This window comes from Corella eumyota, chromosome 3, assembly GCF_963082875.1.
Source record: "Corella eumyota chromosome 3, kaCorEumy4.1, whole genome shotgun sequence".
Lineage (NCBI taxonomy): Eukaryota > Metazoa > Chordata > Ascidiacea > Phlebobranchia > Corellidae > Corella > Corella eumyota.
The window spans coordinates 753,449-773,328 of NC_137492.1; the positions used below are offsets into that span (position 1 = coordinate 753,449).

At 28.1% G+C, this 19,880-nt stretch overlaps 1 protein-coding gene and 2 long non-coding RNA genes across 6 annotated transcripts; all 3 read right to left on the reverse strand.

Moving 5' to 3' along the window:
• Positions 1–253: 253 nt before the first annotated feature.
• LOC145745805 (uncharacterized) lies at positions 254–1,704 on the reverse strand. The gene is made up of 3 exons (XR_014281277.1): positions 1,590–1,704; positions 1,112–1,274; positions 254–772 (listed from the first exon to the last, which is right to left on the reverse strand). It is a non-coding gene; the product is annotated as an uncharacterized LOC145745805 (long non-coding RNA).
• A 313-nt stretch (positions 1,705–2,017) lies between these two features.
• On the reverse strand, positions 2,018–4,686 carry LOC145745804 (uncharacterized). Its single transcript, XR_014281276.1, has 5 exons — positions 4,601–4,686; positions 3,704–3,814; positions 3,297–3,498; positions 2,648–2,732; positions 2,018–2,136 (listed from the first exon to the last, which is right to left on the reverse strand). It is a non-coding gene; the product is annotated as an uncharacterized LOC145745804 (long non-coding RNA).
• A 754-nt stretch (positions 4,687–5,440) lies between these two features.
• LOC145746229 (outer mitochondrial transmembrane helix translocase-like) lies at positions 5,441–14,779 on the reverse strand. Of its 4 annotated transcripts, XM_082564456.1 has the most exons (16): positions 14,671–14,779; positions 14,256–14,460; positions 13,978–14,077; positions 13,602–13,730; positions 12,875–12,966; positions 12,445–12,572; positions 11,708–11,885; positions 11,221–11,396; positions 10,515–10,639; positions 9,393–9,503; positions 8,982–9,187; positions 8,336–8,419; positions 7,676–7,816; positions 7,267–7,386; positions 6,789–6,989; positions 5,441–6,449 (listed from the first exon to the last, which is right to left on the reverse strand). In XM_082564456.1, the coding sequence occupies exons 2-9, from the start codon at positions 14,433–14,435 to the stop codon at positions 10,516–10,518; spliced, it is 1,107 nt and encodes a 368-aa protein (XP_082420582.1). In that variant the 5' UTR covers positions 14,436–14,460; positions 14,671–14,779; the 3' UTR covers positions 5,441–6,449; positions 6,789–6,989; positions 7,267–7,386; positions 7,676–7,816; positions 8,336–8,419; positions 8,982–9,187; positions 9,393–9,503; position 10,515. The 4 variants fall into 4 exon arrangements, with proteins under 4 accessions (XP_082420582.1, XP_082420584.1, XP_082420583.1 ...); XM_082564458.1 differs by lacking the exon at positions 14,671–14,779 and having other exon boundaries at positions 7,286–7,386; positions 14,256–14,455; XM_082564457.1 differs by lacking the exon at positions 14,671–14,779 and having other exon boundaries at positions 6,789–6,951; positions 14,256–14,455.
• Between the last annotated feature and the right edge of the window lie 5,101 nt (positions 14,780–19,880).

Below are 19,880 nucleotides of genomic sequence, written 5' to 3' on the forward strand. Positions count from 1 at the left end.
AATATTTACAAATAAAAATTGTGAGATAATAAATACTTAATTCAAATTAATTTATTAAAACTAAAAGTAAAGCTATGCTATTTCACAATACCCAAAAAAATATTTTTTTATTAATTTTAAACAGTTTATTAAAATTAAATAGTTTTTACGAACCAAATGTAAAAACATTTGCTACTGGTATACATCCTCACATTATTACCATATAAGACTGTTATAGCGCAGGTTTTATCTGTTAATAGAACTTTGTGTTTAAGTCATTATTTTATGTGATTTTTAACTAGATTAGTTGAAACTTTTATACAAATTAAATGTACACAATGTCACATATTAGTATAACATCTATAAAATTTAATTTAGAAATGTTAATAAAAAATAATTTTAGACAAACTGTAATGGGCAATGCATAGGTTAACCATAAAAATACAATTATTGTCTTGGGTCCTAAAACAAACTTCTTGTTGGTTAATAAACAGAATCACAATCTTAGTTAAATATCACCCTGGTAAAACATGAAATTTTGTAACCGAAAAAATAAAAAATAACAATTTTAAAAGAAAAGATAATATGAACTATAGAAGAAATACAATTTCCTCATTCTTATTATATTTAAATAAACTTTATATCCACTTCCTGGATACAACAAAAATCATCTTGAATATTAAACAAGATGTAACATTACATGTTTTAAGAGTAGTTTGGTTTAAAGCTAATCATGAGGTAGTTGATGAGTGAATATTCTTTCTCTTATCTGTGTTTTGCTTATGGAACAAACCTAAATAAACATTATACTGTTAACATGGTTAAGTTTCCTATTTATACATAAGTTATAAGGTTTGAAACCCACTGCTAGCATGCCATCTGTCATTATGTAAGGTGTCATTGATAATTAACATTTATAAAATAAACAATATTGAGTTAAATATCTTAAAACTTTATTTAACCTGATGGTAAAGGTAAATTTCAATCAAACTATTTAGTTAAACCAAATAAATAGAAATTAATGTCCAGTGCACTTAAGACTAAACCATAATTTTAGGTAAGTTTTGGTTGCCTAGTAAACTTTAAAAACCTAAAATTAACTTTTTTTATTTAAATAATAATTAAGGAATACCTCAAGGACGTTGTACATAATCCCAAGGTCGCTTGTTCGGGGGTGAAAAGCAACAACGTCGAGGGGTTTTGGGGGTGAAGGGGATCAAATTTAGGTCAATTACAAACTGAGATATATTGTGGATTGTTTTTTCGGTTACAAATATAAACGCTATCCAGTAAAGCTGGAATATTTATAACACATAAATGTTGATTCCTTTTTCTAAATAATATGTAATACACACTTAAATAATGAAGATATCTATAAAATATACTGGTTCGAATTAAATTTAATAAATCACATTTATAAAGTGTATTCTAGAAAGGTGAAGGTCAGGGTTATAATTTAATTCATTCTATTCATTTGTTTCAGGTATTCCATTTAACATAATTGGATTAATTTGATACAGTATATTTTAAAGGTACCCAAATAACAAAATTTACAAAAAAATTACTCATTTTACATTAAGAAATACAAATATTCAACTAATTTCATTTACTTTATGTTTATTGTAATACTGTCATGGTGGAAAGAACCAGACTACAGTTTTTTGTTGATATTTTCAGTAGAAATCTTGAATCAGCAAATAATGATGAGCCATAAATAATATAATCAACTTCTGTAAATATAAAAGTTTTAAATCAAAATAAAAAAAGAATTTATAACCTTTAAAAAATAGAGTTTTAAACCAATATAACCCCTAACTTGGCTAGAATTTAGGCCAACATAAATGCAGTATATACCCCGAATTTTAGTAAATACAACAAAAAATGGCTGAGAACAATATATTTGGTAAAAACTACATGAAAAGATAATTCCAATAACATTTGAATGAATTAGATCCAATATTTTACACCATGTTTATACAGTTATTGTTCAGAAACCACAAACATAAAGATAATACTTACATATAACATGAAGTTGCATTAAAGTTAGTTTATTAGAAGTTGGGTTAAGTTAAACAATTAATTTACGATTCTCCAGTGTTGCAATTAACAACTTCCTGAGGTAATAATAAAGACCGACCATAAACCAACATAATTCACCTAAAATATTAATTTTCGGGTTAGGTTATAAATGTATTTACAGCCACTTGTAAAATATACTATGGTACATACATTGTTAGCACACTGAACACAGTTTAATTTCTATTGTAGTTTATGGCACAGTCTTATGGTAAAGTAAAATAAATTTTAATAACAATTTCAACCAACAGCGTGGTGTAGTGGTCAGAACACTTGCTACTTCACATGAGGTTGTGGATTCGATTCCCACTGCTTTTTTGCTGTAGAACCCTTGAGTAACGCACTATAAACGATACAACTCCTGCTGAGTCGGCATTTAATCAGCAGTTTAATTACGGGGCAATTATACCTAAAAATATCTTAAAAAGGCAAAATTTACTTAAGACTCTGTTGGAGTAACAGATGTTACTCAATGTTGAGGTCGTGATGTCAACCTTCCCACATAAACAAAAAATAAACAAAAAAACATTAGGGTACAAAAATAATTCCCTTTTTTTAAGAAAATATTAAAATAAATAAAGTAATATCTCACCAATTTAACATTTCATATTCTTATGAGGTCACATGATCCACTATGATGTCATAATGTTGGTGCCATGCCACATATATTACTCAACCTAAACATAAAGAAAAATTCAAAAATTAGATTGTCAATTAATAAATAGAAAAACAGGATCACTTGTACTTACAACTGTAAAGTACGAGAGAGAATTAGCTAGAACCATAAAGTACAGGAGAAAATAGCAAGGGGTTGGTAAATGCGATAGAAAATTAGTTAGGATCGTAAAGTACCAAAAAAAGTTCTTGTGAACCGTTAAATTAAAGAGAATTAGCCAGGTCAGGTAAATTCGTGAGAAAATAAGGTATGACCGCAATGTACGAGAGTTTTTCTAAGAACCGTAAAGTACAAGTGATCTGAAAATATATTTAATAAACTTTATACACAGAAATTGGAAATATAATTTTTAGGTATTTTTTAACTATTAATATATTTAGATTAAACTTTTAAAAATTTTAAAGCAAATATCATCTTTGCATTAAAAAAAATTTTTTTAAAAACTAATTTAATTAAAGTTTTAAAAAGTTTAAGGTTTTTATCCTCACACCCAACTTAATAACAAAGTAAATTCAAGTTAGTAAACATCATATTTTAAAAATTAAATTTCTTAAATTTTTCTTACCGCTTATTTATTTTTTTTATTGTGACAAGCTATCCATAATACTGAACTCAAGGGTGAACAATGTGGCATTGGTGCGGCTCGAACCTGAAACCTTATGGCATGTGATCTGATGTCATAACCGGTATACCACACTACAGGACTTCACTTATTTATCTTTGGTGATCCAATTACTCAACAGCGCCACCAAAACCACAGTGGTCAACTAAAATATTAAAATAATAGGTTTAAATACTGATTAAAATTATTTTTAAACTTTAATTATAAAAATGTATAAAAACAAAATTTAAAAACATAATCAATAGAAATAAAAAATATTTATAATTTAATTAAAATATTACAAATACTATGTTATCATTGAATCAATTTAAATTGTATTACAATATACTCAACATTACAAATTAGTTTACTTCAAGGTTTTAGTGAGATCATATTGAAGAATATTTCCATGAAGTTAAGAAGAAATTTATTCCGAGCCAGATTAAAGTTTAAACTTTGTTTTCTTTACTTCCTGGTTTCACCTTTGAATATAATTAATTTAGTTTAATCCAGGTAAAATGAATAACTTGGAATTGTAAAATCATAAATGAATTAAATTTAAAGTAGTTTGTATAAGTTCAAGTCATAAAGGGTAATACTAAAAGAAGAGAGTGAAGAGAAGACAGGGAGGAAGGGAAGCACTAAAAAGAGAAAAGGCAAGAAGAAGGAGCTCAAAAGATAGTGTTAAGCGGTCATTTTTATTAAGCAACAGAGATTGTAATTGCTAAAGGTCTGAATAATGCAGAAGACAATTTCTGCTGCTTACTGAAAATGACTGCAAAATATTTTTCCTTGAGCACCTCCTTCCCCAGTCTGGAAAGTAGGGCAGCGTGCACGCATGAGGTGAAAAAAATGCTTTTGCACGCCTGGTTTCTAAAAAAATTCGTGCACACGAATATTGGCCCCTTGTGGTAGCATACTTAAGCCAATTTAAAGTAAAACATTCATAGATAAATCATGCGTGCACGCGTAGACCGAAATTTTTATACACATGCATGCGCAGTTATGCCATTTTTCAAGATTGCACGCACGAGATCTCGTCAAAAACCGCCCTACTTTCCAGACTGGCTCCTTTCCTCATCCCTTTTTTTAGTATTTCCCAACATTAAGTTAATAAGTAAAAAATAAATAACTAAAAATTGTACTATAGCAAAAATTAAGTCACTTTACTAAATTTAACTTCACACTAAACAAAATTATTGTCCAAATATTTACAAACAATAAACACAATTATTTTTAAATTTTACTTTAAATTATAAATTACTTACAACTACTTAAACCCAAGGAATTCTTTTTTTTCAAATTTAAATATTCAGGTTACTTTTAGGAGCTCCAAACTTTATATTTCTTTGTTATAAACCATGCATTGTTTGGCACTTGTTGTTAAACAATCTACATTGTGCACAATCACTCACTTTTAATCTTAATTAAAACAAATAATTTATTACAATTATGCGTCATAAGAGTTCTTTATTACATAACATAATCAATCAAATATTTGTATTCAGTAAAAAACAAAATATTATTAAGATATTAATGTTTAAAATATGTTTATAAGTTGAATAAAATCTGTAAAACACGTGTTCTCCCTAAGCAGTACAGTAAGCAAACCACGACCTCTTAGTACGGTTGAATTATTTTGGTGTTTATTTTATCCTCGATAGTCTACAAACAGTAAACCGTCCCACGACTTCTCCTACAAAACAATTTAATTACCAAAACAACTTGAGGAACAATTATTCCTTAAGGTGATTACTAAGACTATAAACCTACAAATGACCTTATTCCAAGGGTAAATACATCATTATTAAATATATAATGAGCCAGTGGATCAAAATATTACGACAACTGCCCTTTCCACCTAATCACAGCTCATTCACACTAATAGTTAAACAACTACACACCGTAACCTAATCCCTAGTGCAATTACAACTAACCAAATAATATACAATAACACCAACTAAATTTCTTTAGCAATTACACTCCAGTAACTAATAAACAATCACACTGAACAAGTAGGCTAAAATATAGGCCACAACATTAACTATAAATTTTGTTCATTTATTTTTTAACAATTCATACAAGCATAAAAAAAGTAAAATCCAACATTCGATATAAATACCAAAGCACACAAGATAGTTACGAGTTAATTTAAAATCTCATTGTATTAAGTATAAACAATTGGATAACTGCTGTAAATATCTTTAAGATGCCGCTTTACAAATAATACTGAGTTCTCTAACCAGTTTGCTATATAGAAGCAGCTAAACAAAGTATTTTGAATTAATTGACAAAATTAGGAAAATGAGTTTGGTAGCCATGTTAGTTTTGTATTGTACAACTTATAAAATATAATAACTTTTTGTTACGTAGCTATATATAAAATCCTCAAAATACAATAACCGGGGCAATTTTTAAACCAGAAAATTAGTTTTGGAATTTTCCCATTGTTTTATTGTTTAAAGTTTTACCATCACTGGTGTGTAACTTAAGATCTTTCTTTAAATTTTGTGGAAAATATTAGTACAACATTTTGTCCTTTCACTCTAAATAACAAAGTTGGTTAAAATAATGTTGCAACTAAAGTAAAAAATATTTTTTACAAGAGCTAAAATAAATTTTTTTATATATAATAAATTAAAAGACTTAATGTAAACATAAAAACAAATGGGGGAAAAATAATAGTTGTTACTGAAAATAACTTAAAATAAGTTATATAAAGTAAGTTATATAGCTCTTTTAGTCTTAGTTGCCACAATACCGCATTTAAAATACAGTTTTTGGGTCCTAAAACAAACTTCTTCTTGGTTAATAAACGGATCACAATGTAAGTTAAATATCACCCTGGTAAAACACGAAATTTTGTAACCGAAAAAATAAAAAATAACAATTTTAAGAGAAGCGATAATATGAACTATAGAAGAAATACAATTTCCTCATTTTTATTATCTTTAGATAAACTTTATATCCACTTCCTGGATACAACAAAAATCATCTTGAATATTAAACAAGATGTAACATTACATGTTTTAAGAGTAGTTTGGTTTAAAGCTAATCATGAGGTAGTTGATGAGTGAATATTCTTTCTCTTATCTGTGTTTTGTTTATGGAACAAACCTAAATAAACATTATACTGTTAACATAGTTAAGCTTCTTGTTTATACATAAGTTATAGGGTTTGAAACCCACTGCTGGCATGCCAACTGTCATTATGTAAGGTGTCATTGATAATTAACATTTATAAAACAAACAATATTGAGTTAAATATCTTAAAACTTTATTAAACCTGACGGTAAAGGTAAATTTCAATCAAACTATTTAGTTAAACCAAATAAATAGAAATTAATGTCCAGTGCACTTAAGACTAAACCATAATTTTAGGTAAGTTTTGGTTGCCTAGTAAACTTTAAAAACCTAAAATTAACTTTTTTTATTTAAATAATAATTAAGGAATACCTCAAGGACGTTGTACATAATCCCAAGGTCGCTTGTTCGGGGGTGAAAAGCACCAAGGTCGAGGGGTTTTGGGGGTGAAGGGGATCAAATTTAGGTCGATTACAAACTGAGATATATTGTGGATTGTTTTTTCGGTTACAAATATAAACGCTATCCAGTAAAGCTGGAATATTGATAACACATAAATGTTGATTCCTTTTTCTAAATAATATGTAATACACACTTAAATAATGAAGATGTCTATAAAATATACTGGTTCGAATTAAATTTAATAAATCACATATATAAAGTGTATTCTAGAAAGGTGAAGGTCAGGGTTATAATTTAATTTATTCTATTCATTTGTTTCAGGTAATCCATTTAACGTAATTGGATTAATTTGATACAGTATATTTTAAAGGTACCCAAATAACAAAATTTACAAAAAAATTACTCATTTTACATTAAGAAATACAAATATTCAACTAATTTCATTTACTTTATGTTTATTGTAATACCGTCATGGTGGAAAGATCCAGAATACAGTTTTTTGTTGATATTTTCAGTAGAAATCTTGAATCAGCAAATAATGATGAGCGATAAATAATATAATCAACTTCTGTAAATATAAAAGTTTTAAATCACAATAAAAAAAGGATTTATAACCTTAAAAAAATAGAGTTTTAAACCAATATAACTCCTAACTTGGCTAGACTTTAGGCCAACATAAATGCAGTATATAACCCGAATTTTAGTAAATACAACAAAAAATGGCTGAGAACAATATATTTGGTAAAAACTACATGAAAAGATAATTTCAATAACATTTGAATGAATTAGATCCAATATTTTACTCCATGTTTATACAGTTATTGTTCAGAAACCACAAGCATAAAGATAATACTTACATATAACATGAAGTTGCATTAAAGTTGATTTATTAGAAGTTGGGTTAAGTTGAACAACAATTATTTTACGATTCTCCAGTGTTGCAATTAACAACTTCCTGAGCTAATAATAAAGACCGACCATAAACCAACACAATTCACCTAAAATATTAATTTTCGGGATAGGTTATAAATGTATTTACTTCCACTTGTAAAATATACTATGGTACATACATTGTAAGCACACTGAACACAGTTTAATTTCTATTGTAGTTTATGGCACAGTCTTATGGTAAAGTAAAATAAATTTTATTCACAATATCAACCAACAGAGACAGTGTGGTGTAGTGGTCAGAACACTTGCTACATCACATGAGGTCGTGGATTCGATTTCCACTGCTTTTTTGCAGTAGAACCGTTAAGTAAGGTGCTATAAACGATATAAACTTCTGCTGAGTCAGCATTTAATCAGCAGTTTAATTATGGGGCAATTATACCTAAAAATATCTTAAAAAGGCAAAATTAACTTAAGACTGGGTTGGAGTAACAGATGTTACTCAATGTTGAGGTCGTGATGTCAACCTTCCCACATAAACAAAAAATAAACAAAAAAACATTAGGGTACAATAATAATTCTCCTTTTTTTAAGACATATTAAAAATAAATAAAGTAATATCTCACCAATTAACATTTCATATTCTTATAAGATCACATGATCCACTATGATGTCATAATGTTGGTGCCATGCCACATATATTACTCAACCTAAACATAAAGAAAAATTCAAAAATTAGTTTGTCAATTAATAAATAGAAAAACAGAATCACTTGTACTTACAACTGTAAAGTATGAGAGAGAATTAGCTAGAACCGTAAAGTACAGGAGAAAATAGCAAGGCCGTTAAATGCGATCGAAAATTAGTTAGGATCGTAAAGTACCAAAAAAAGTTCTTGTAAACCGTTAAATTAAAGAGAATTAGGCAGGTCAGGTAAATTAGTGAGAAAATAAGGTATGACCGCAATGTATGAGAGTTTTTCTAAGAACCGTAATGTACAAGTGATCTGAAAATATACTTAATAAACTTTATACACAGAAATTGGAAATATAATTTTTAGGTATTTTTTAACTATTAATATATTTAGATTAAACTTTTAAAAATTTTAAAGCAAATATCATCTTTGCATTAAAAAAAACTTTTTTAAAAACTAATTTAATTTAAGTTTTAAAAAGTTTAAGGTTTTTATCCTCACACCCAACTTAATAACAAAGTAAATACAAGTTAGTAAACATAATATTTTTAAAATTAACTTTCTTAAATTTTTCTTACCGCTAATTTTATTTTTTTTATTGTGACAAGCTATCCATAATACTGAACTCAAGGGTGAATATAGTGTGGCATTGGTGTGGCTTGAACCCGAAACCTCATGGCATGTGATCTGATGTCATAACCGGTATACCACACTACAGGACTTCACTTATTTATCTTTGGTGATCCAATTACTCAACAGCGCCACCACAACTATCAGTGGTCAACTAAAATATTAAAATAATAGGTTTAAATACTGATTAAAATTACTTTTAAACTTTAATTATAAAAATGTATAAAAACAAAATTTAAAAACATAATCAACAGAAATAAATAATATTTATAATTTAATTAAAATATTACAAATACTATGTTATCATTAAATCAACTTAAATTGTATTACAATATACTCAACATTACAAATTAGTTTACTTCAAGGTTTTAGTGAGATCATATTGAAGAATATTTCCATGAAGTTGAGAAGAAATTTATTTCGAGCCAGATTAAAGTTTAAACTTTGCTTTCTTTACTTCCTGGTTTCACCTTTGAATATAATTAATTTAGTTTAATCCAGGTGAAATGAATAACTTGGAATTGTAAAATCATAAATGAATTAAATTTAAAGTAGTTTGTATAAGTTCAAGTCATAAAGGGTAATACTAAAAGAAGGGAGTGAAGAGAAGACAGGGAGGAAGGGAAGCACTAAGAAGAGAAAGGGCAAGAAGAAAGAGCTCAAAAAATAGTGTGAAGCGGTCTTTTTTATTAAGCAACAGAAATTGTCATTGCTAAAGGTCTGAATATTGCAGAAGACAATTTCTGCTGCTTACTAAAAATGACGGCAAAATATTTTTCCTTGAGCACCTCCTTCCCCAGTCTGGAAAGTAAGGCAGCGTGCACGCATGAGGTGAAAAAAATGCTTTTGCACGCCTGGTTTCTAAAGAATAATGATTCAAATTTATGATTTAGTTCAAATGTAATTAATTAGTAATTCCGTTATGTAATAACAAATTGCTTTGTTTTTTTTTCGTACTACAAAAATCATTAATTGTACAAATGAAGTTGTTTCAGAACAGTGACTTATTAATTACTAATATCTTTTTAAACATATTTATTTTTTATACTAATTTTAAACATAATTATTTATACAAACTGCTATGTCCTATAATTATACTAATTTTATCAAAACTCACATTATATTTAGTTCAATGAATATTAACAAAACTTTTAAGATTTGCCAAAATTTAAATTAAACATTAAAAAAAATTTTTACATGCTAAATTTTCAAATTAAAAATTAGAATTCAATATAAAATACATAATAGTTGTAATTTTTAAATTCCTAAAAATAAAATTTACAATTTTTTCTAAATTGTTTTAAGTTTTAAAACTCTTTTTTGTATCTTTATTTTAGAGCAAAAAAATAAAAAATAGAAAAGAAAAATTAACAAAGATTTTAAAACTAAATACCTAAATACCCAGGGTATTTAAATACAAAAATTACAAAAATAATTAAAAAAATTTTGTTAATTTTGTTCTAAAAAAAAACAATGAAAACCTTATGACATCATAGAGCCTGGAAAAAGATACGGCAACTCTGAACTTTTGCTTTTTTGCATCACCTCGGAAGCTTTCACTAAATCCTCCATGCTTATTGGCCGAAGTTGAATTGAATTATCATCACTAAAAAAAAAATTTTATAGGATTTGATTATTTGTTAAACGCCAAAACTGAAAACTTTATTAAATATTTCGACACTTTTTAAATTGCGAAAAAATCACAAAAAATATTTAAAAAAATAGATTCAATTTTACAAAAAAATCTGTAGGTAAAAAAACTTAATAACTAACTTTAAATTCCAGAACTTGACTTAAACCCGATTAAACATAACTTACAAATGTTATTACAAACTTAATTATATACTAAAATTTTAAATAACTATTTTTTTTGTTTGTAAAAAAGTTACAACAAAAAAATAAAAAAATATTTAGTTGATATTTAGTTGATTTCAACAAAAAAACTATTTGAACAGCCATCACAGTAATTTATAATTGTTAAAAAAATTTTTTTTTTTTTTAATTTAATTGAAGTTTTAAATAAAAATAAAAATTAAGTACAAACGATCAAAAAATAATAATTAGCTTTTAACACCAATAAACATAATTTACGAGTGTTCTTACAAATTTGTTTAGAGTTTTAAAAATATCAAAAATTTTTAACACAAAATAATTTTTAGTTTAAAAAACTTTTAAAAAATTACGAACTTGTTCGATTTGATGAATTCCTGGACCCTAGCAACGGAGGCATGACGACACATCTCCCGTATATCACTTCCACTAAACCCATTTAAATCTTCCGACAACCTCCCAAGATCAACATCCAAAGAAAGCTCCTCCACTTCAAGGACAATCCTTAAGATGTTGGTGCGTTGGGCAGCATCCTACACAAGAATTTTTTAATTAATTTTTAAATACAAAAAACTGTAAAATTGTAATTAGTCTGTTTATTAATTACTCCGATAATTAGAATTTTATTTAAATATTATGTATTTATTTTCTACTCATAATATTAATTAATTTTAGTTTAGTTAAATTAAAAAATGTTAGTATAAAAAAATAGGCCTTTTACAAAACATTGCAATTTAAAAAAAAGAATAAATTTAAACCAAATTGGCTTACCACAAAGAAAACCAAAAACACCCCAAAAAATAAACAACAAATGTTTTAAAATAAATAATAAAAATTAACAAACTGGCATTGGAACATTAAGCCTTATTGGCATTCTTCTAAGGATAGCTTGATCAATTTGTTTTGGTCGATTTGTTGCCCCCATTACCATAATCTGACTATTATCATCAGATGCCAGCCCATCCCATAAACTCATAAAAGTTGCCTTCATCATAGCTGTTACTTCATGATCTCTATCCGATCTTTAAGATTGAAAACATGAATTTAATTTGAATAAAAATTTAAATTTTTGTGTAAAAAAATTTTTTGTTGCTTATCAAAAATTAAATTTAAAAATTAATAATTTACAACAACCATAAAAAATTGAAAATTATAAGTTTAGAATATTTTTTGCTAGTTTTCAGTAGTGTACAGACCCCTTATTTAATTTAAATTGCGGATTACATTAAGCATGAAAGTTGAAACGTGAATTGTTTTGATATAGGTGGGCCAGAAGGTAATAAAAAAATTTATTCATTTTTATTCAGCTACATGCTTTTAAGTGAATTTACAGTCCTTCAAAACTTTTAAGGTTAATAAATCATGGCATGTGAGAACCTTTAAAGTCACAAGAACAAAAACATCTGAAATATATTGTATTTTAAAGAGTAAAGGTATGTATATTTAGGGTATAGGTTATAAAAAGTATGGGTATGTAAATATATATTACTATTAGTGTAAAATTAATTAAAAATTTGGCATGAATGTAAAGGTAATCAAGTAATTAGAGTACTGTTAACTACACAATAATCCCCTTTTTACCTCATCTGTAAGAAAACATCGATTTCGTCGATGAATATAATCGCAGGCTGAAGTTTGTGAGCAAGTGAGAACACAGCAGCGGCAAGTTTTTGAGATTCCCCGTACCATTTGTCCGTTAACTGCTGAACCTTTAAACAAAATGTGAAATAATTGTTAGCTTATAAAATTTAAACTTATGTACAATTATAAAAAAAATTTTATACCTTAATAATTAAAACAGAGCATAGAATAAAGATATTTAAATATGACAAAATAGGTTAAAATTACCAAATTAATATTTTATTGTTTTTAAACAACTTAAAAAGGAGAAAATTAAACATCAACTAAAAGTAAGAAAGAGATTAAATAAATAAAAACCTTAACATTGTATATATAAATTGAAATACAAAATCTATTTTTATAGTTTTAATTGAAATCGACAACACCGTACCTCAATATTGATAAAAGCACACCCCGCTTCTTTTGCGGTTGCCTTGGCGATCATAGTCTTTCCACAACCAGGAGGGCCATACAACAATATACCTAAAATCATTCAACATTTTTTATTATTTTGTTTTTTTTACACATTGATAAAAGTAAATAATAAATATGATATACAATTAATATTACAACAATGCGACGGAAAAAAATGACAAAATCAATTTAATGATTTAAAACATGCCAAAAGTATTAATGTTTACATAAAGATTTTAGTATGTTATGGCATGGTCACCAAACCCAAAACATAGAAACATTATTTAAATCATGATCATTTTACAGTGAGATGCACCTTAGAGAACTTTAGCAACAAATAAATTTTGCTGGCAGTGTGGTGTAGTGGTAAGAACTCTTGCTACACCACCATGAAGTTGTGGGTTCAATCCCCACTGCTCTCATGCTGTAGCACCCTTAAGTAAGGCGCTATAAACGATAAGAACTCCTGCTAAGTCACTTGATCAGCAGCTTAATTACTGGGCAATTATATTCTATATAATGTCCCAAACTGTTAAAGGCAACTTGAGACCGGGTCGAAGTAACTGATGTTACTCTATGTTTAAGTTGCGCATTCGACTTTCCCACATCGAGGATAAAGATACACAAAAAAAAAAAAACTTTTTAAAAAATCTTGAACAAATTTAATTTAAAAATTTAATTTTTAGTAAAACTAAAGTAATTACCTTTTGGAGGACAAAATAGTTTACACTGTTTAAATACTGCCCTCTTGTGGAAAGGAAGAATAACCGACTCTTTAATCTGATCAACAATTTTATCGAGTCCTCCTATATGCTGCCAAGATACCGGGATTTCTACATAATCAAAGAGTTTTGTCAATTTTTAGGTCTTAAAATGTTATTTTGGATAATTTAAAACAAAAAATTTAAATCTTTATGAATAGAGTTATAAAATGGACCTTAAAGATAAGTATGGGATTTTCTAAATTATAAATTTAAGGGTAAATATATATATCGTTAGTGCATCTAAAACTTTTAGCTTTTTTAACTTAATTGAACTTCAAACACTAGTGGTCTATAACACTTAAAAAATTAAACCAACCTTTAGGAATGATAAGTTGGGAGGCAATGTTGAGTTCATATTCAGTTAACTGAAGGTCTTTAATATTGTTCTTTCCCAGCTGCTTTAACAACTGCTGAGCCTAAAAATATTTTTATTAATTTTTTTGTTAAATTTATTCTTAGAGTATAAAGTTTAATCTAATGTTTACTTAAAAATCTGGGTTTCAAATCTAGTGACCCTAGACTTCACCCAATGATTACAAATATACAGAAATAGGACAATTTAAGAAGAAAAGTCCAGTAAACCTTTAATCTTACTTTTTGTTCGGCAGTTTTCTTATTTTTTTTAGTCGGATCCATCATAGTAAGAAGTTTGTCGACATATTTCCAAAGAAAATAACAAGCACCTGCAGTACAAGCAACCCTTAGAACTAATCCAAATACTTGAGCTCTGCTTGCTGGCTCTCCTGTGGCTGCATTTAATAATTCAATCTTCATAATAAACGCTTATAAATATTCTATGCTATAAAAAAAATAAAATTTTATTAAAGAGTTCCTCGATGTAGAAAGGTTGAATGCGCAACTTTAACATAGAGTAACATCAGTTAGAACTATAAACAAAAAATGACTTATGATTTTTTGTGAAACTTGTTTAGTCATCACATTCTATATTGAGTCTTGATCTCACATTTTTTCTTTTTTTCAAAACATTTTTAAAAATTTTTGAATCCACCTTTTTTGAACTAAGAACATTTTCTTCGTCGAATTTTGCTTCAATGTCTGCTTTGTACTCGATCGCTGACATATTTTCGTGTAAATGATCCAATTCAATATCAGCAGAATTACCTGAAGTATTGACTTCCATTTTCGTTGCTTTTTTGATTCTTTTCTTCCCAACCACATATTCAGGCATTTTAAAAACTTGTGACTTATTAAAAATATCAGAATTATTATCGATGTGTTTATTTTCAATTGCTTCTTTTGGGCGTTTTTTTAGATCGTGTAAAAATAAAAATGCAGCATTAGTGTTATGACGTTTGTTTATAATATCCGTGTCGGTTAAATCGTACTTCTGCCACTTTTCAGGATCGGTTCTAAAACCAGGTTCAGAGTTTTGTGTTTTAATAACATCTGGATTTAAATCTTTTATTTTAGAACTTTTTCGTTTCTTTATAACTTTTTCATAATTATTTTGAGATAATTTGTTTTTTACTTGGTTTAATCCATCAAAAATTTGAGTTTTTCTGTCAGTGAAGTCCAAATTTTCCTCTAAAAGTTTAAAGTTTTGATCTTCTGTCATTTTAACAATCATTTCTTACAATCTTTAAAACACCGACAAACAATTTAGTGAGAGCAAAGACAGTAAAAAACAACCATTAAAAGCTCAAATAAAATTTGGGTGCTTTATATTCAATTTCGCTTGTGCTTTATATTCAATTTCGCATCATTTCTTGACCTTTAAAGTCAATCCCGCACCACCCCTTAGCCCTTTCAGCCTTTAGATAAAAACAGCAATCATCCCGCAGAAAAGTACAAAAATTCCGTTCCGTCCCGCATTCCGCGAATTTATGTTAACGTTTACATACGGTCCCGCATCCCGTACTTTAGTATTGTCCTCGACTATGAAGCGAAAGAGAAGATTAGGCAAGGTATCCGCATTTATAAACCGGGCGGACGACGCCAATAGAGCTCCAAAAATTAAGGTTAACCCAACATTCTTAATAAATAGTTATATAAAAGTTTATTGTCCTTTTATAAGTAACTTATGTTACTCTATGTTTAAGTCGCGCATTCGACTTTCCCACATCGAGGATAAAGATATATCCAAAAAAAAAATACTCTTCTTAAGCCTTTGGTAACAAGTTCCTCAAAAATATTTGTAAAAGCGGAGGACATTAGCGGATCGCGGATACTTATTTTGTGACAACGCGGACTATTTTTAAAGACGTAATCCATTTTAATTAATTAAGTTTAAAATTAATTTTTTCAATAAAGTGGATAAGCCTCGAAAATTTTAAAATTAGTTTTCAATTTAAATTTATTTAGCTTATATATTTTTTTTAAAAACAATTTTAGAAGTTTTTAATTACTAATTGCTAGTTGAAAAAACATTACCTAAAGAAAGAAGAAAAAATATTTAACATTAAACAACAATAACGATAAAATACACAATAAAAAAAGAGTTACATAAGAAAAAGTATGTTGTTGAATAAAAACAACAAACGTTCAAGCGGGCAACAATATTGGGTTTGCCACATTAAAAGATAGGGACATTAACAGATAAGAACATTAACGGATAGGGACATCAACGGATAGGGACATCAACGGATAGCAACATTAACGGATAGCAGCAGCACCGGATAGCGACATCAGGTAACAGTGACCAAAACAAATACCGTTCAAGTGGGCAACTATATTGGTTTGCCATATTAGATAAACAATAGTTAATTGTTATTGACATCATCGGATAGTGACATCATCAGAAGATTACGTCAGAGAATGACATTATCAGAGAGTGACACCATCAAAAGGCGACGACTTCGGGTAGTGACGTCATCGAACAAAATGTAGACAGAATTACCTCGAAAACAGAAAAAGAATTAAATTTGTACTTTAGTATTCTTAATTAATCTAATTAAAAATATAATAAATTAACAGTTTATTTATTTATACCATTTGCAAGTACATCAAAACTTGTTTTTATTTTACTAAAGGTGATAACGTTAGGGAATATACAATTAATTTGTAAAGGGGTAAACTATTAAACAAACTAATTAAATGAATCATACAGATAGGTCAATAACAAACTAATTATCAGTGCAATTTTTAACAAAAAAAGATTAAAACCGTACCAACAAAATATTAAGCGAATACAAAACACAAACCAGTAGCCTACTAATTAATTATAGGTAACTGATAATTAGTGGTTAATTAAACAAACTATTAGATAAAAAATGAATTAGCAGGCGTGTTGAATCAAAGCTAGTTACATGACAGTGCGCCAACTAGCGGTCGGTATTTATAGCTACATTGCTCCAACTAGCGGTCGATATACACGGCTACATAGCGATAAGTAATTTGTCGACAATATTCTAGTAATAGCACACCCTCTAGCGGATAACAATACCTTACTAGTGCAAAATATAACTATAACCTATTTTTGTAAACTACAACAAATAAATAAAGCGATCTGACGTAACAACTAAACGACGTAAACTAAATGACGTAATACCTAAATGACGTAACAACTAAACGGCTACTAGCGCTATAACTAGAACGACGTACGGAACGATGTGTTGCAACACGCGTACGAATTTAGTTAACGTAAGGCTGACGACTCGCTTAATCAAACTAGGCTGATCCTAGTATTAGGTAATTTTAGTGTAATATCTTAAATTAATAATATACTAAACATAGCATGTGGAAGCCATTGCCTTATGGGCAGGGTTGTGGGCCTTTTAATATAAAAAGTAAAGTGTACAAGCAAGAGGTATAAATAAATTTATTATCATTAATTCAATTTAGAAGGTAAATAAAAAAAACAAGTATCTCCCTGTATGTTAAAGGAATCACCTTTCTTGGTCTTTTCCTCACAGCTCATCAGTACCTAAATTAACAACTACCTTAGGGCCACATCCAATTCTTCATTTTTCCCTTCAAATCACCGTAGAATCGCCTGATTAGTTCTTGTAACAACTGCGGTTTAGATTTTAAAAAACAAAATTATTTAATGCAAAAAAGTTAAAAACAATTTTTTTTTCTGATTCATATAAAAATAATTCAGTCACCTCCATTCCTCCATTTCTTTATTCTTTATCTTTAAAGTCTCTTTCTTGCGACTGGATGCTAAAAATAACATTTTGTTAGAACTTGTTTAGAGGAGCAGATGTTATATGTAGAAAAGCAATCATTTTTATTAAAAGCTGTTAACATCATAATTTTAAAATTATCTTTAAGTCAATTTTAAAACGGTATCTTTCCTGTTCGTGTTGATTCCGAGAGCTTTGCTTCTTCAAACGACGTCATCTTTAGTTCCTCCGTTCTTCGCGGCGTAGTCGTCCCTATTTTCGTTCCTCGTGACGTAGTCGTCCGTATTTTCGTTCCTCGTGACGTAGTCGTCCGTATTTTCGTTCCTCGTGACGTAGTCGTCTGTTTCTCTACTCGACATGACGAAGTAATCATTCTTCGCAAGATCATCACCAGAAACCTCGAAAATAAAAGCACGGGCAGTTATCTGTGCCTAATTAGGTATTGTTAATATATTTATACACTTTTAAAATGGTGTCGTGTTCTGAATATGCGGACTGTTAAACGCCAGGCATTAAAATAACAAGTGTCGACACGCGCGCGATCCTACCCCTAACCCATTGCATATTCAGATCAACAACACCATATAAACTTTATACAAGTTTTTATAAAACAATTTACACAAATATAGAAAATTCAATCTACTTAACCATTTTTTTGAAGTCCGCTTCGTCGAAACATCTATCTTCAGTGCGAAATAATTTAACTTTATTATATCAAATTAAAGACTATAAATCTTTAAAAAAAAATTTAATATTATAAGTGTAAACAAAACTAAACAAAATGTTATAAAGCTGTTGTTTTAATCCTAAACAAATATGGCCAACTTCTTCAACTACAAAGTCAAACTTAAAATAAAAACTTTTTTATTTAAACCTAAACCTTCAAAACACAAAATCCCGGATGTTAATTTGAACCAATCACGAACGACTATAAAGGAAATGACGTACACTCCGAAATGCAGTCACCCGTTAAACGACGTCACTATTCTACAAATCAATGTATTCTTCCGCTGATACAAACTACTAAAAAATTAATATTTCGCTTATAATTATAACTTAAATGTAAAAGAACAATATTTAATTAAAGTTATAATTAATTATACGTCACTCCTTATATTATAATCAACTTTTAACTTACATAAAACTAGCTTAACTGAACGTCCTTATAGAACTGCGTGTTTAGGCAAATCTCTGAGCAAGAAAAGCGCGTTAATTAAAACCTTGATTAGACGTTGCTGCGTGTTTGCCTCCAACCTATCTCGCTTAACTTTTGTTTAACGAAATATTTAAGCGAAATTCCTAAACAAGACTCCTAATTATGATATGCTTAAAATAAAAATTTAAAGTTGTCAATTTTTATAATATCAACGTATTTCTAAATTCTTGAATATAACAATTGAACCAATTATTATTAAATTTAACTTTAAATTATAAATTACTTACAACTATTTGAAACCAAGGAATTCTTTTTTTTTAAATTTTAATATTCAGGTTACTTCTAGGAGCTCCAAACTTTATATTTCTTTGTTATAAACCATGCATTGTTTGGCACTTGTTGTTAAACAATCTACATTGTGCACAATCACTCACTTTTAATCCTAATTAAAACAAACAATTTATCACAATTATGCGTCATAAGAGTTATTTATTACATAACATAATCAATCAAATATTTGTATTCAGTAAAATAAAATATTATTAAAATATTAATGTTTAAAATATGTTTATAAGTTGAATAAAATCAAACGTGAAACACGTGTTTCTCCCTAAGCAGTACAGTAAGCAAACCCCGACCTTGTAGTACGGTTGAATTATTTTTGTTTTTATTTTATCCTCGATAGTCTACAAACAGTAAACCAAATAAAAGATTTAAGCAAAACATCTACCTTACAAAACTTAACAAGATTATAATTGATATAAATGAAACATAACGTAATAAAGAAATTTGACAAATTATAAAAAATATAACATTTTTAACTAAAAGCGAGGGTTTCCAAGATTTTAAACCATAATTAAAAATTAAATTTAAAATAAACAACAAAAACATGGAATAAATGATGAAAACTATAAAATTAGTTAATTAAATAGTTAATTGCAAAAATCTAGTTAAATATACCAAACTCTTATAACACGG